General features: G+C 34.6%; 1 protein-coding gene across 1 annotated transcript; it reads right to left on the bottom strand.

Moving 5' to 3' along the window:
- Positions 1–2183: 2183 nt before the first annotated feature.
- On the bottom strand, positions 2184–11257 carry LOC110731697 (CDPK-related kinase 3-like). Its single transcript, XM_021911579.1, has 12 exons — positions 10909–11257; positions 10191–10751; positions 6437–6567; positions 6052–6093; positions 5862–5970; positions 5694–5772; positions 4662–4958; positions 4416–4525; positions 3189–3296; positions 3019–3081; positions 2772–2939; positions 2184–2684 (listed from the first exon to the last, which is right to left on the bottom strand). Exons 2-12 carry the CDS (start codon positions 10716–10718, stop codon positions 2544–2546), a joined length of 1776 nt encoding a protein of 591 aa, XP_021767271.1. The 5' UTR covers positions 10719–10751; positions 10909–11257; the 3' UTR covers positions 2184–2543.
- Between the last annotated feature and the right edge of the window lie 4981 nt (positions 11258–16238).

Genomic DNA, 16238 nt, shown 5'->3' with positions numbered 1-16238 from the left:
ATGTTGCTAGAAGCACAACTACCACCTTTGCCCAAAAAAAGTAAAAAAAAAAAAAATTGCTTCATAAACAATAGGCTAAAGAATTTGGAATATTAACATAGCAGTCTTATTCCACTTTGCTTAAAGGCCCCATTGAAGATCTCTTTTTCATTGAAGATTACGATTCTATTTTGATTTTTTACGTTTCATTAATTTTATTGGAGGTAAATTTGATTGATAATGAAATGAGATTTCTTTATGGTAGGGCCTAATATAGTCCAAATAGTAAAAAGAACAAATTAAAGATTTGCTTTTAATCAAATCTTTTCTTTCCAAATTATGCGTAAAGGATGTCCTTGTATGTCCTAATTGTGTACTCGCCTCCCGTGTATAACATGGTTTAATCTCCTTTTAGGCATTCCCATGCCATCTAATTATGCAATGAAATTGCATAACATCATCTAAAGTTTCTCTTATAAAGTTTCTCTCTATCCATATATAAACTGCAATGACATCACACATCATTCATCAATCATCATCCATATATTCAAGTAACCCTTAAACTAGTAATGTAACAAAGAGTTTTATTTGTAAATCGAGTCTAAATAACTATATTACTCGAGAAATTATAACCAAAAGTCTCTAATAATTTTTGAAAACGATTTATTATGAAACTTTTTTTTTAGATTTGATTTCATATACATACTACTTTAAGCAATCAATATAAATTCTAAAATTTTCTAGCTTGTGACCCAATAAGGGGACTCATAAATCCGACTAAGACCTTTGGAGAAGGCTTCTTAGGGGTAATTATACTTTAGTATCTTGTATGGTCTAAAAAGTCAAAATTCTCTATAGATTTAAGTATTTAACTTGAAAAGTTTGCTTGTAAACTAAGAAGGTTATATTCCAATTTAATTATGACTTTATTTGATTCCAATATTTTTATTTTTATTTTTTTATTTGAAGGCTAGAATCATGTCATCACTTAATTAATGTCACTATTAAAGTTATCTTAGGTTAAAGAATTTAATACATCACGAATTTATAGCTCTACTCAGCCTCTTGGTCTCTTTGAGGGACTTAGCCACTTAGGAAGAGTTTTTATTGGCTATTTTAGTGTACCATAAGACCCAAAGAGATCTCTCACTATTCTACAAATACAAGATTAACTTTATGTAGTGAGAAAATAGACTATGTTTCATGTATTTTGTTTGGTTATATTACCTATTTCGTAGGTTTTGCCCAACTGAATTGATTAAATTATAACCTTGGTCGTCCTTTGGTAGAAGCTAGAATCTCTCTCTCTAGTATCAATATGAATCCTTAGGCCATAAATGAGCCAGATACACCTCAAATTTGTCACCATTTTGCCAATCTTTGTTAAGGTCTTTTAGAAGTAAGATACAACCTCCAAAGGGTAGTCTAGGGCATTCAAGGAAGGTGCCGTCTACCGATTACCTTAGAAAACCCATATAAGTCGTCCATGCCGCATCAGTTAGGAATACTTGACTTCACTTATTTAAATATTTTTCCCCCAACGAAATTGAAAAACCCTTAAAAAAATAAATAAAAATAAAAATAATGGAAATGGCATGACACTTTAATATGCATGACTGCTATCATCTTGCGGTGTCGTAAGCAATCCCTAAAGCCAACATGTAAATAAAGCTTTAGCTGAGTTCTGGGTATGAATTTAATCCATTTTGGGCTACACTCAAAATCAATCAAAAATCATTTAAATCATACTCGATACTCCACAATATAATTACATAATACAAGAAATGTATCAAATCAAGCAAACTTAAGTGATTTTTGTTTAGTTTTCTCTCATTGACTCGAGCTGGTCTGATATCGATAGTTCGATACCATAAACATGTGAGTCCTTACGAATTACGGAACACAAGCAAAGCTTGGAGATTACTTTCAATTCAAGTAAAAAAAGACTAAATACTATTCATTCCACAAAAATCTTGAAAATTTCACTTCAACTTATACTCCCCATCCCTAGTAGAGGAAGTACTGTATAACCAACCTATTGCAATAATAATAATAATAATCAATTCAGTATTTCGGTATCTTGCACATCCACTCAAAAAGGTGGGCAGGATTTCAGTTGGTGTAATTAGTGATTTCATACTTCATTACTCCTTAATTGGAAAGGCGTCGATCTATAATCATGCATTAAGACTTAAAGCCGATGCTTTTTTTTTTTTTTTTTTTTAAACCGTGTACAAAACCCAGAAGTATAGTGAAAGCGGGAGAGGGGCAAACGGGGTAGCACAGAGGTGTTGAGAAAGGAGAGCAAAGAAGAAAATTTGTGCTCAAACCCCCATTTATATTCTTTTACCAAAATCAAACGTTGGGAATGAGCTACAGAAACCCACTTATAGTACAATTTTGCCTCAACCTCAGAGCTAAATTTGACTAATGTTATTCATTTATACACATCTTCCTATGCTTCCCAAATAGGGAAAAAATAAAACTTTCCTGAATAACCTGTAATTAGGCATAAATCTAATTTAATCATTTATGACGACGGCCTTTTTATGTAAATGATTATCCTATTGATGATGTCTTGTATTTGAGCTACGAATAGTCACTCCATGCAAAAATTTTGTATATCCAAGAAAACTTAACTTCCCATCGGAGCTCCGAATCCAATCTCTTAAAATTGAATAAGCAGTAGGTCCAAGATTCAATTCCTGCATTTATCAGATATTAACACAGAAGCTGAGAATCACACAAGTATGGAAACTTGACATGAAAGATGTTGGGAAAGCAATACGTACCCTGGCAAGCTCCTCAACAGTAATAATCCGATTGCCTTCCTGCTCAAAATGCTCGAAAGCAATAGATGCAATCTGATCCCAACCTTCCCGACCTTCCAATTGATGTGTGCTGATCGCAGCAGCACAGAACTCGTCAAAATCCATTTTTCTGTACGAAAGAGTTGTCATCTGTGCCAAATCAAATCAGAACATTAGACATTCTCATATGCAGTCTCAAGTTTATGTAGCTCCAAAGAGGATAAAGTACCGTATTTAGGATATCAGGGACTCTAGATTCCTTCATTGCCTCAGTAGCATTATTCAAAAGTGCCTGGAATGATTAGAAAAAAAAAATGGATATTGTAGTAAGAACAGGATGTTTGTGGCATGAACAAATGAAAGTAATAAAAAGACAAAAGCAAAGCAACAAAAAATAACCATTCTGAAGTTCTCAAATGTAACACGGCCATCTCCGGTAGGCTCTAAAAGCTCAAACTCTGCTCTTAAGTAATACAACTCATCCTCAGTAAGAGCTTTGGAGAGAGCCTGCAGTTCCAAGGAGATAGAAAAGAGAAAACTAGTTATTCATCAGATGAAATCAGTTATAAAGAGGCTTAAAATTTTGAAGAGATCCACAGAATTACTAGTATCAAAGAATTTTCAGGCTTACTTAAGCCCTAGTTAGACATCTATTATTCATGAGTTTGACTAACAATATTCCAGGACAATTTGATGCTATAGTAACAAATCAACAAGAGTACGATGAGAAAATCAAGTCAAACATCACCAGGTCAAATTGACAGAGCATGTACAAGTTCATGCATGCTGTCAAATTTAACCAAATAGAGCATCTAGATATTCATGCATGAGAGATGGTTATCCTATTCTGATGGACAGCTGCCGTATGGGATGACCATACCTAGGCTAGTCTAGGGGATAAAAAGATACTCCTAAAGAACAAGGTTTTACAGGCCCGACATATAACAGAACTCAAAAAAGGATCATCAAATTGCTACATGTTTGCAAAAGTCACACAAAAAACAATGCAACAAGTAGAATGGTTGCAAAAAAATACCTAGGTAGTTCGCATCAACAGTTTTATGTTTAAAAAGTACATTGACACACTAAAGGACAAACAAAAAAAATTAATTTGGTCCGTAACGTTGAAGAGTTTCTATATCAACACAAGCCATAAAACCTTGGATAATGAGCACTTGAAGACATGAAATAAGAGCTCTTCACTCCCAACAAAACCCCCCCAGGCCCCAACCCTCAATGGAACTATAAAACAAAAGACATAAATGCAGACACAAAGCTGTGAAACTAAGTCAGACAAACCATCAAGCCAATGAAGTGAGCGAACTTCCTTTACAAGTAAGCTAAGCAATTTTTAGCTGGCGAGCAAAACAATCAGCAAGTAGTATTATGGTTGGGAAACACTTGATCAACAATAATAGAAATGTTTGAGGTGCAAATTAGAGAAGAATATTTTTTTAAAATAAGTATGGAAACATATCTACAGTAAAAATTCAGAATATATATTAGGCAATCCAATTCATTCAGTAATCATACGAGACATTGGAAAGACCACAAGCCACAGTCCACAATCAGACCTAAATTCAAAGAAGCATAAGTGACAGAGCAATCTTATGAACAAAACAATACCTTCAATGCAGCCCGTTTAAAAGGAGTTGCATGGAGATATGACTTGACCAATTTATAGATCAATATATCTAAAGGAATAGGCTGGTTTTCGTCACGCAACCAGGGATGAGCTGCAGAACACAAAAGCATTCCTTCAGAAAAAATGTTTCACAAAGCCTTTAGGATAAGCTTCATTATTATATTCAGACCATAAGTTTACCAAGATAGAAGTCCTTATAAAGCAGATTGACATAGTAAAAGACTTACTCAAAGCTTGTGCAGCAGTCATCCTCTTCCTGTAGTCCTTGTTAAGCACTCTTTTTACAAAATCCTTAGCTTCAGGAGACACAGAAGGCCAAGGCAAATCATCAAAATTGGGCTCCGCTCTAAGCACCGCACGGAAGATTCCTGATTCTGTGCGTGCCCAGAAAGGCCTGCTTCCACATAATAATATATATGTGATAACACCAATGCTCCACATATCTCCTTCTAGGCTATACGATCTATGAAGGACTTCAGGTGCAACATAGTAAGCACTTCCCACAATATCATTTAGTCTTTCATCTGCATTTATAACAAACATGCTCTGAGTGGAAAAAGGAAAGAAAGTAATCTCAAAGGCCCTGAGAGCTCTTCAAGTGCATGAAAAAGGAGAACAAGAAAAACTCTAAGAGTTCTAATTTGACTTATGAGTAGCATACCCACTCTTTAATTCCATAAACATCATAAATCACAAACACATGCATATATGTGTGACTGAGTGTGTTGTCCTATAAATACAACACTAACTCTAAACCATACAAAGCTGGATATAGCATCTAGAAAAGAAAAATAAAATAAAACAGACCGAAAATTCTCCTAGCCTAATAAGTAACGGAGTAACCCCAGTCAAAAAGCTCCAGTAAACATCGTTAGTATCTTTGGCAAAGAGCACAGTTATCTTATAGCCAAAATCAGTAACTAAAATGATTAATGAAAATCAAAATAAAGCAATCACCACAAGTAGATAATCCACTGAGAGATTCAGTAATCCTTGGTAACCCATTTTTCATTGGCAGCTAATTTATAAGAATCCTTAATCCCCTCATAGCATAAATAATCATGATGCCAATTTTGCATATATCAGAACAGTGATGGTAAATATCTTCGAGGACTACTACCATATTAGTCTAATTATTCTAGTACATATAGATAGCTGGTTTTAATATTTAAAAAAAGCAAGACTTGTTTTGTCAACAGAAATAGAACCCATGAAAAACGCGGAGATCTTCAACCCTAAAAGAAATTCATAATTGTTACCTGGCCTAATAAAATCAGAGAGGCCAAAATCAATTAGCTTCATGTCAGCATCTTCACTTTTAGATGTAAATAGGAAATTCTGTATAGGAAGCAAATTGATTAGTTGAAAAGTTATAGACAAAAAAATGCATCAAGTATCAAACAAATAGGCAAGCTCACAAAGGCAACCTCAGGCTTCAGATCACGGTGCACAACACCCTGAAGATGACAGAATGATACAACATTCAGAATCTGTTTGATAATGACCTTCGCATCTACCTCAGGGTACCTTCCACCTCTGCAAAAAGAATATCCCTTTACTCCCAAGAAATCTCAGATCTCCTCGATAGAATCAAGTATTGATAAGAGTTAATGTTACCTGGACAATATTCGGTCCAGTAATTCACCACCTTCACATAATCTGACATAAAAGTAAAATCCAACACTTCAGACCCAATGTAATATCACTATTAAAATGTTGATGTAGCTTAATGACAGTGGTTCTTAAATTCACTATAGCCCAACGCATCCAGCCCCATTTATACAGTTAGAAAGTTTCACAATAACAAATATAGAAATTGAAATTTCAAAATTCGTCAATCAAAACACTAGCATTTCCTATTATCCTTCACCCAATCAAACACTTGAAGGCCATCCAAATGATCCAATAGATGCGTGGAGAAAATCTTGAAAACTGAAAATTAGTCTTTCATCATGTACTAATGGAAAGCATAGAAGTATACAGCTCAAGAGAAAATACATACTCCATGACGATGTATACATTGTTTGAGTCTTCGCATGCATCATAAAATTGGACCAGATGCTTATGCCCTGAGAGGGCTTTCAGAATTTTAACTTCCCTCCGAACATCTTCAATAGATATTGCCGTAGTCATCTGCTCAATATATAGCATTTATTAACTTATAATTAATCAGCATAAAGGAGCAACCCTAGAAATATGAACAGAAGTAAAAAGCATTTTTAGAACAAAATCAGTGAGTCATCGATGATACTAATTATACCAAAATTAGTCCAGGTGACGTAGATAAAGATATTACAATCTCAGGATTACATATGCACATGAAAAGCCACCTTAACATAAACATCTTGCAGAGAAATCGGCATACTAGAAAAGCAGTCACAAGAATCGAGGTTGTTCAAAATGAACTTGCATAATTATGCCCTGAAAGCTAACCTCTAGACTAATAGCATAATCTGATAATCTGATATCCGACATAGTACCCATAGTCAAGACAAGTTAAAAAAAAAATGTGGAACGCATCCACTAAATTAAAAAGGTGGATAAACACACACACTCACGCATGCGTGGAAAAAATAAGTTTAAAAACTTCTTAAACAGGACAATAGTTCCTAAATCTATTGCAAGACACAAGCACAAAACCACCCAAAGGTTTAGTCCTTCCCACGATAAAGATTTCTTAGCTTCAGTCCTTATATCGTAAGTCATAGCTAGAAGAAAAAAAAAAAAAAAAAAAAATCTTTAGTTACTAACATTTGTTGTCTAGCAACAATTGTCATTAATTTCAACCGACTCAAGGAATTAGAGTTTGTTGAATTTATTATCCAGCTACTAACACCTACCCTTACAATCATTACGAAACTGGTTCTATTAAACTCTTGCAAGAGGAATGAGGATAGTTGACTAACCAAGAACTATAGCACAGTTTAGTTCAAGGCAATTGTTCTGCTCCACTGTAACTATATTTAGATGTAAAAACTCACATGAGCATATTCAACTTTGTAAATATATATGGACATAATTAATATAATTACTCCATCAAGTTATAGCAGTCTAGCAGAAACTACCAACCAATTCAAGAGACTAATTGCTCAAGCTTCAAAGTAGAAAATAACAATGATAATTCCTAACCAAGTACTACCTAAAGTTTTTCAAAGGGAACTAAATGTTACCGAAGATATAAGCTTCTTAATTTCAAAGAACTTCCATTTGAGCAAGATATCATAAAGATAAAGTACATCTTCGTTAAACATCAAGCAAGTATCGTTACTTGCTAATAACATTTCTTGAGTAAGCACCTTCCTAGACTCTATCTCAACGAGATTCAATTAAGGTGGTAATTAAATTTGTTATCAAACCATGGCCTCTTTTTTTTTTAGGTTCAAGCATGTCTTATTAAAAATTAAGCCACTAAAGCATAAATGCTTTCCGGAAATTATCAATCCAAACATGTCCATCACTATCCAGTTTATCCCACCTTGCCAATAAGCGAGCCACAATATCACCCGCCACCCAAATTGCAACTTTGTTACACAGCCGTTCATTTATATTTTTTTAAAATAAAAAGGAAAAACACAAGGAAATATATTATGCTAAGATACAAGAGTAAAGTTCCCATCTTATTGCCCTCTCCTAGTTTCCTACCTCACTCAATCTCCTATTATTTTCTAGTACTTTACATTTTTTTAACTAAAGATTTTAGATAATATATCTTGACAATGATTTTTCATTTAATATCAATTTCCTTGAAAAGTTCTTACTGCTTTACGCGGGAGAAAAAAACTAAAAAAAAAAATCCATATGATTCTCTTGGAAAAAGTCCTTCAACTAATAATGACAAAAGTCAAGCATAAAGTTGAAGTTATAAACGCATGCAAACCCCTTACAATAGCATAAATTGTGAATTTGTGAGTGTTGGGAGAGCTTTCATGTGAAAAGTGTTACACATACAACACTTTATTCATTTAATCTAAAGTTCTCCATGCATCTCGATGCAATAACTCCTGGATGTGAGTAATTTTCAGCCAAAATATCATATATTGCTAACCTTCACATCTTACGGATAAGAAATATGCCTGTTGAGCTTCATGCAGCCTTTGTGCTTTCCATTTTTATTTCAGCAGAGAGGGATTGTCTCAAGACTTTATAAATATCACATGAACCCATGTACACAGAAGGATTAATCATAGTGAATCGAGGATCACGTCCCAGGACTGCCCTATCCGTGATGAATGGGAAAGGTGATTTTTATGTCATTGATCCTAGGGCTGGGCAAAGAAGCACCCTCAAAGTTCATGAAACAAACCCCTGACAATAAAGGGCAAACCTAGTTACCTAGGGGACAAATGAAATCTGAAGTAGAAGGCTTCAGAAAGTTGTAGTCTATTAGGCTGTTGCTTTCTACAAGTTACTCAAAGTAGAGTTTCCTCCATACATAACTCTGTCTCAAGGAAAAAATGTTAAATAATCTTCTCACTTCATGGAATGTCTAATGTTAAAAAATCTGACTGGTTAGAAGAAACTGAATTTTCTTTATCAGGAATGTATCCCAAAAATAGTTAACTGACCCTCTACTAAGCAAATGGTAAGCCTAAAAAACATCAATTGGCCTGAGATAGAGGGGATGAGATAATAAATAAGGTCAATGACTGGTAGCATCTGCAGTGAATATCCATTACCATTATAATTGCTTGCCTTATGAGTTAAGACAGCATAGAATTGACAAGAGTGTTCGGAAATAACCTAAATCACCAGTCAAACACTACAACTACTCATAAATCACACTTATAAACAGCAACTTTATGGCTGATGCTTAAGGTCAACTACACGAGTATTGCCAGCTTCACACTGTTCGCAATATCAGGTTTAGCGAATTGAGAAAACAACTTCCTACACGAACATTCAAATTTTATAGGGTTTCTTATCAAATATCAAGTGAAAAAGCAGTTTGCGAAGCCAGTAATATTCTAAAAACAGTATACAGACCTGTTGAGCATGCCTCAGTTAGCATACTGACCTACTAAACTAGAACAGAAGACAATCAATCTCACACACCACTCTTTGCTTTTCTTTTTAGGGTTAGAAACTTAACTAGTTCCGTTTAGGAAGATGAAAACTAAACATTAACATGCTCCACTAGCAAAAGACAGTAATTTAAATCCGATATTAAACCAGCATCCAATTACTGGCTTAAATCACAAGATGAACTGATCAATACCCAAAACCAATAAAAACACAACTCGAGAAAATATATGACAAAATCTAAACGTTGTCAACCTCAACCATCATTGTCCATCAAAGTGTTAATCATAGTAACAACTTAATTCTAGCAATAAAATTTTGACATTGAATTAATCATCAAAGTGTTACTTCTACCAAAATTGTCACAAGGGACCAGTTATTTTGAACCCTCAAATTGAAAGTAGTACAAAATGAAGAAAGGAACACAATCTATAGACGATAAGACCCAGTAAATACATCTCTTCCCTCCCCCAAAAAAAAAATTCAATAAAATCCAGCAACATCGCCATCATAAATACATATATTTTGACTCATAAATACAAATATTAAATTCCAAAAAAATTAATAAACTCCCCAAATTAACAAATAAAGCACATTACGGAGTATTAGAAACACAAACAAAATCACAGAAATTCACGTTGCCATTAATCACATTATATCAAAATTATCCGAAATTTCAATTCTATGATCATCAAATTCATCACCCAAATAAAAACAGAATAAAAATAATAAATCACCTTCGCCTTGGAAATGATCTTAACAGCAACAACTTGATCCTTAAGCTCTCCTTTCTTCCCTTTGGCAGAACAAGTATGACCGAAATGCCCTCTCCCAATCTCCTTCCCCAATTCATACTTTGCCCCAAAATTCTTGCCATACCCAAAACTCTTATCCAACAATTGCCCTCCTTCATTCTCACCGTCCTCCGGTATCGGCCCCTCTTTCGGCTTCGCATTCCCAAGCCGCTTCGCCAACGACGCTTTTATATGCTTCGCCGGAGACGGCGGCGGAAACGGCCTCCTAAAAAACCTCCTCGGCGTCGACCTCGCCGGCGAAGGAGTCGGCGGAACTCCAGCAGGATACGGACTCGGCCACGGCGATGATCTCGCCGGCGTATTCCTTACCGACGGATTATTCGCAACTTCCGACGCCGGAAGTGGCGATTGAGGATGAACTCCACCATCCTCACCGGAAGACGGAGCAACTATCGTCGTCACAACATCACCATTTTCTCCGGCGACGGCTTTACCGTAACACTGCCCCATTTACCGTTCGATTCCAATTTCTCACTCCTAGTCCTAATTCCGCCGTCAAAATCAAAAACCAAAAAAGATAAATTAAAACCTAGTCAAAGTGAAGTAAACATCAAACGGTTGGGGGTTAAGGTAGGGTTTTAAAAATCAACTCAATCAAACAAATGAAACAGATCTAAAGCACAGAACCGGAAAAACTCACCGGAGAAACGATCTAAACAGCGTTGAAATCACAGTAAACGGCCGAGATTACAGAGAGACGGGATCATAGTGAATGAAGAACTGAAGTCGAATTTAAAGAAGAAGAGAGAGAACCGGAGAAGATCTACTCCATGATCATGGAAATCTGAGAGTATCAGAAACAATTTGGATTGTGATTTTCTCTCTCTAAAAAGGTTGATGATGATGAAGATGGTGATGCTGGCTGGAGGAGTTGGGTTTGTTGTTGCTTCTTCACTAAACTCTTTAACTTTCTCTCTCTAAAAAAAACTAAAGTTGTTTTGGATTTTGTCTTCTTCAACCTTTTTTTTAAAAAAAATTTAACGCCAACGAGGAAAAAAGGATGAAATTATAATTAAATTAAAAAGGGGACAGTAGAGCCGTAGAGGTGGGTGGATTAGGTGGGGTTGGGTGTAGGGGAAGATGGTGAGACTGGGTTGTAACTGGGTTGATTGGACACGTGTCGGAAGGAGAAGTGAGAATGTAGGGGAATAGAGTGGGGGTGAACAGTAGGGGATAAAGGTGACACGAGTAAGGGCAAAGCGCATGCATCGAAGGTTCGAAATGAGGGAAAAGAGTGGCTGGCTCCCCGGTTTTCAGTTATATGGGTGTCAGGAACCTTGTTTATTTTACGTGGCTTTTTCTTTTTCTTTCTCTTTTCTTTTTCAGTTTTTGTCTTTCCATTTTGTTTTTGTTTTCAAATTGTAGTATGTTGCTCTCGGACTTGTTTTTAGCTGAATTGGTAAAATTGTTGAGCTTCTCTTTTGTCTAAATCCTCATAATAATATTCTCTCATTCTGATGTTTGTACTTGTATACACCTCTACTAAGTTATTGTTTTTTTTTTTTTTTTTTTTGAGTTAATTTCAGTTTATGTTATTCCAACTTAATTTAGTTCATTTCAGCTCAAAAAAACAAAGTCTATATACATTAATTTACTATGCAGGTGTTTTGATTATTTTTATTTTCCCGTACACATATATATCATGCATTTAAATCAATTACTCCAAAATGATACTAGTTAACAACAAGTGTTAAACGTTTAATATAACTAAACCACACGTGTTTTTGTCGTTTTAGGCAACTGTGTTGATAATATTTATTCATGCTTTCAATGTCCTAAATGGTGACGTTTGGTTGAAATTAATTTTTAAATTTATCCACAAAAAGATAATGATATAAACATGATTCAATCACAAGTATTGGATTCAACCACGAAAACTTGAAACTTCCCAAAAACATTTCACATATACAATGATACAAACATAATTCAATCCACCTAAAATTGCAATGTCATGATTGGAAGTGAAACTTCATATGAAAACTGTACTGCTCATGAAAAAAAAAAGGTACTCCCTCCCCCTAACATGTATAAGTGTATAAACCTTGAACTCATCGGGTTAAGTAAAACTGAAATAAAATTGACAATAGTTCATAAACATTGCAAGTCTGTAACTTTTCGGAAGAACTTCTTCCCGCATTTAACTAATTTGAACAAGCAAGCAATAAGTTTTTCAGCTTTATACTAGTACATTTTTTTTTTTTTTGAAAGCATATACTAGTACTAGTACATTACGAAGTACTGTACTTAAGGATGTATTATGGGTGTATTATACTTTTTTTTTTTTTTTTTTTGGCAGGATGGGTGTATTATGCTTTAAATTGAAGATAATTTATGTTAATCTTATTAATTGGTACTACTTGTCTTAATTATTGTCAATTACACCGCACCGCACTTTACTCAACTATGTGATTAGTTGAACGCCTCTTGCCAACAAAGGCAATAAATAATCTATCAAAGAAAATCATCAAAGTGAATGAGGTTAATTAAGGTTAATTTTGAATTATATAAAGTAAGTGTTCAGTTCTGCAAGGCACTCATCAACACATACTATTTTGGAAGATTAGAAATTAAAATTAACGGTATTGGTTATCACTGTCAATAAGACTGGTACAACAACTTAATTATATTATTATTTATGAAAATGAAAACTCATCAAATTGAATTAAATTTGGTTTGACATATACCTTTTATTTTATTTTATTTATTTTTTTTGTTAAATGGTTTGACACATACCTGAAGCTTCAGATAATATTGGAATTTTTTCTGTGCATTGCAGATTTTTGAAACATAAATAAATGAGCTTCAATGCAAGTCTCAAATACAGTTGCATTTAATCTTTACTCCTATGATTGATACTCTCTATTTCTGAATAAAGGTTTATATACTTCGTATATTGTATTGTACTCCATTTTTTGTACGGAGTCATTATTTTGGTAAAATTATGAACCTCTTTTTCCCTTATATATATTCTCACCATTTAATGCAATATTTTTTTTTTTTTTTGGCAGATGATTTAATGCAGTATTTTAAAGTGGTGTATTTTTTATTTATGTAAATACATATATGTATGTATGTACGTAGTACGAGATTAGACCAATAGTCTGGATCGGATGTTTGGGGGATTTAGGTAAGGAATTGTATTTAATATTTTTTTTCCCCTCTTTTATTTTTATTTTTCCCTTGCATCAAAGTTGTTGAGCTAAACAACGCATGAAAAAAATAGATAAACAAAATAAAAAAAAACAACAAGCATGCATTGTTAAAGCTAATTAAGCATGTCAGCTTGATCTTATACTTGGTCATTCATTCAGAATAAAAAATATAATGTCATATATTTCAATAAAGTAGCAATAAAATTTAGAAATTTTACTAAACTTTGTCTTTGTCTTCTCAACAAAAAAAATGAAATATGGAGTAATAATTCGGCGGATAAGTTAGGAAACAAGTTATTACGTACTTAAAAAAAAAAATCCTTTATTTTTATCCGCAAGTTTGGATTTGAATTTATATATATATATATATATATATATATATATATATATATATATATATATATATATATATTTAAAAAACACTTGCGGATAAATATATTAATAGAGGTCAATTTCCGCCAAAGTTACGAGGCTTTGAGGAAAAGGACCTAAGCAAACAAGTTCATTACAACCTATAATATCCCACCTAGCAACGTGGTGAGCTAAAGTATTACCCTCACATTTAACATGAGACATCGAGAAAGCTACAAAGAAATTGGACAAAGCACAAATATCATCAACAAGCAGTGAGAAGGGGGTAAAACTGGCAGCCTTCTTCTTAACCTCTTGAACAACATTGGATGCATCACTCTTAAGAATAACATGAAGGGCGGTGTTACATGAAAGAGAAATCTTTTTTATATAGTCAATTTATCTTAACCTTAAACCTTTATCGTATACAAATAATACAAATCATTTACTAGAATTTTGGAATACATATGAAAACAAACATGCATTAAGCTCCAACACGTTGTGTGCATGGCTAATAAGCCAAGCACGCACGCACGAACGACATATAGCTTGAATAAGTAACTGTAATTTGTTTATGAATTGAAGGTGGTGTTTATTGAATAGATCAAGCGTATGTAATGTGTCGAGAGCGATGATTCGATGAAGACTGGATTATTTGATCGGATGAAGCAAATCTGACAAAGTCACTATTAGAAAGCCATTAGTTATATATTATGGATTTAATAACGTAGCACCAATGACAATGACATGAAGGGCGGTGTTTAACCTACCCGATTGAAATGATTGATGATATGTATGATGGCAGTATATACTTATCGACTACCAAGTATTTTATTTATTATGGGTTAGCAGCAGCAAAGACAAGATTCCTAAAAGTGTATGTGACATTAGATTATAGCCACTCAAAAATATTTTTTTTTTTTCTCTTAATTAATTTAATTAAATAAAGTAGTAGTTGATAAGTGAACTCACTAAAGAGTTTATAAATAAATTTCTTATGATAAATAATTATTTGATGGTTAGAATCCATTAACAATAGTCCATAGTAATACGTCCTTCGGATTATAAGTGGTAATAAAATAATTTACCAAAATTGTAAGGATATGGATTGTACGACGAAATTATATGTTGTTTAATGAAATTAAATTAAATGCTTAATGTTTTGGGTGAAAATAATGGGACCTTTGTCTGGATCTTTCTAGTGGGATGAATACTGGACTCGACCTAAGTGATGACTGGGATGAGGGTTTCCTGCACGACAAACATACGTAAATTGGCCTCGGTGGTTGCGCCGAGGAAGGCCCCTCCGATGCCGAAGTCAGTATAGTGTTTAGAGAGAGAAAGCTATGCAAGGGAGTTAATGCTTGAGGCTTGAAGTGAATGAATTGAGAAAGAGAGAAGTCAAGGCTTTTATACCTTACTCAAATAGATAAATTGGGCCTTGAGGTCAAATGGGCTTGCCATGTTGACCGGGCGTTTGACTGACTTAGCATGTATTAGGAGAGTTGAACCTTATTTTGGGCTTTGTAATTGAATCATTTGTGGACCGGCCCAATTGGAATAAATTAAACCCAAACAACTTACACCCCAGACCCGATTCGAAAGTTTGACGAGTTGGGTTTTGGCTTGCAAAATGGAGGGAAGCAAATGATTAATTAACATTTAAATTATTGTGGTTATTGAGGCAATAACAGCAGTTTGGGGTTAATTGGGAATTTGGATGGTTTAGTGGGCGGTTAATTAGAGAAGAAGACAGAAAGGTGGAGCATTGAAATGGAGTTAGTGGGGGTATTAGTGGCACGGACTCCCAAGATTCCCATTTTTGGAAGGTATTTAAGCCATTCGTCCCACTTTCTTTCCTCATTTCATTTTGCTAATTTCGAATTTCTTCTCGTTAATCATCGCTGCTAAACCTTTTTTCTTTTTTCACTCATATTCAGCAATCCGAAGCTCAAAATTGAAATTTAATTTGTTGCTCCAAACTTATAGATCGGAAAATTCCGGGTCTAATCAAGGTAATTTTCTCATAATTTTCTTCGGCTTTCTTGATTTTTCGAGTACCCCCCTTTTTCTTAGTTTTACCGCACCACCACTGTTAAAAATTGCCGGTGACCGTGGAAAGAAAAAGGTGGAGGTTGAGCCGAGCATTGAAGAAGAGGAAGAGATTCCGCAATTGACTTTGCGGCGAAACCGTCCTTTGGAGATGAAGCCACCCCTCAACGACCAGAACCCTAGGGCTAGGACTAGTGTCGCCGCCACTTCTAGAGGCTCTACAATTAGGGTTGTCCCTTTGACTACCTTGCCCCCCAGCACCTCGGGAGAAGCTAGTACCTCTGGCCGAAGCGCAGCTTCGGTATCTAGGCCGTTGACCCCTGAGGAAAGGAAGTGGCTGGATGAAAGTGAAAATGTCGGCCTTATGTCATCTACGCCATATAAATGGTGGATTGAAAATGATGTCGAAATCTAC

This window comes from Chenopodium quinoa, unplaced genomic scaffold (assembly GCF_001683475.1).
Source record: "Chenopodium quinoa cultivar QQ74 unplaced genomic scaffold, ASM168347v1, whole genome shotgun sequence".
In the NCBI taxonomy this organism is placed as follows: Eukaryota; Viridiplantae; Streptophyta; class Magnoliopsida; order Caryophyllales; family Amaranthaceae; genus Chenopodium; species Chenopodium quinoa.
The sequence above is the reverse complement of the archived record's forward strand: the minus strand, read 5'-3'. Positions and strand labels throughout refer to the sequence as shown.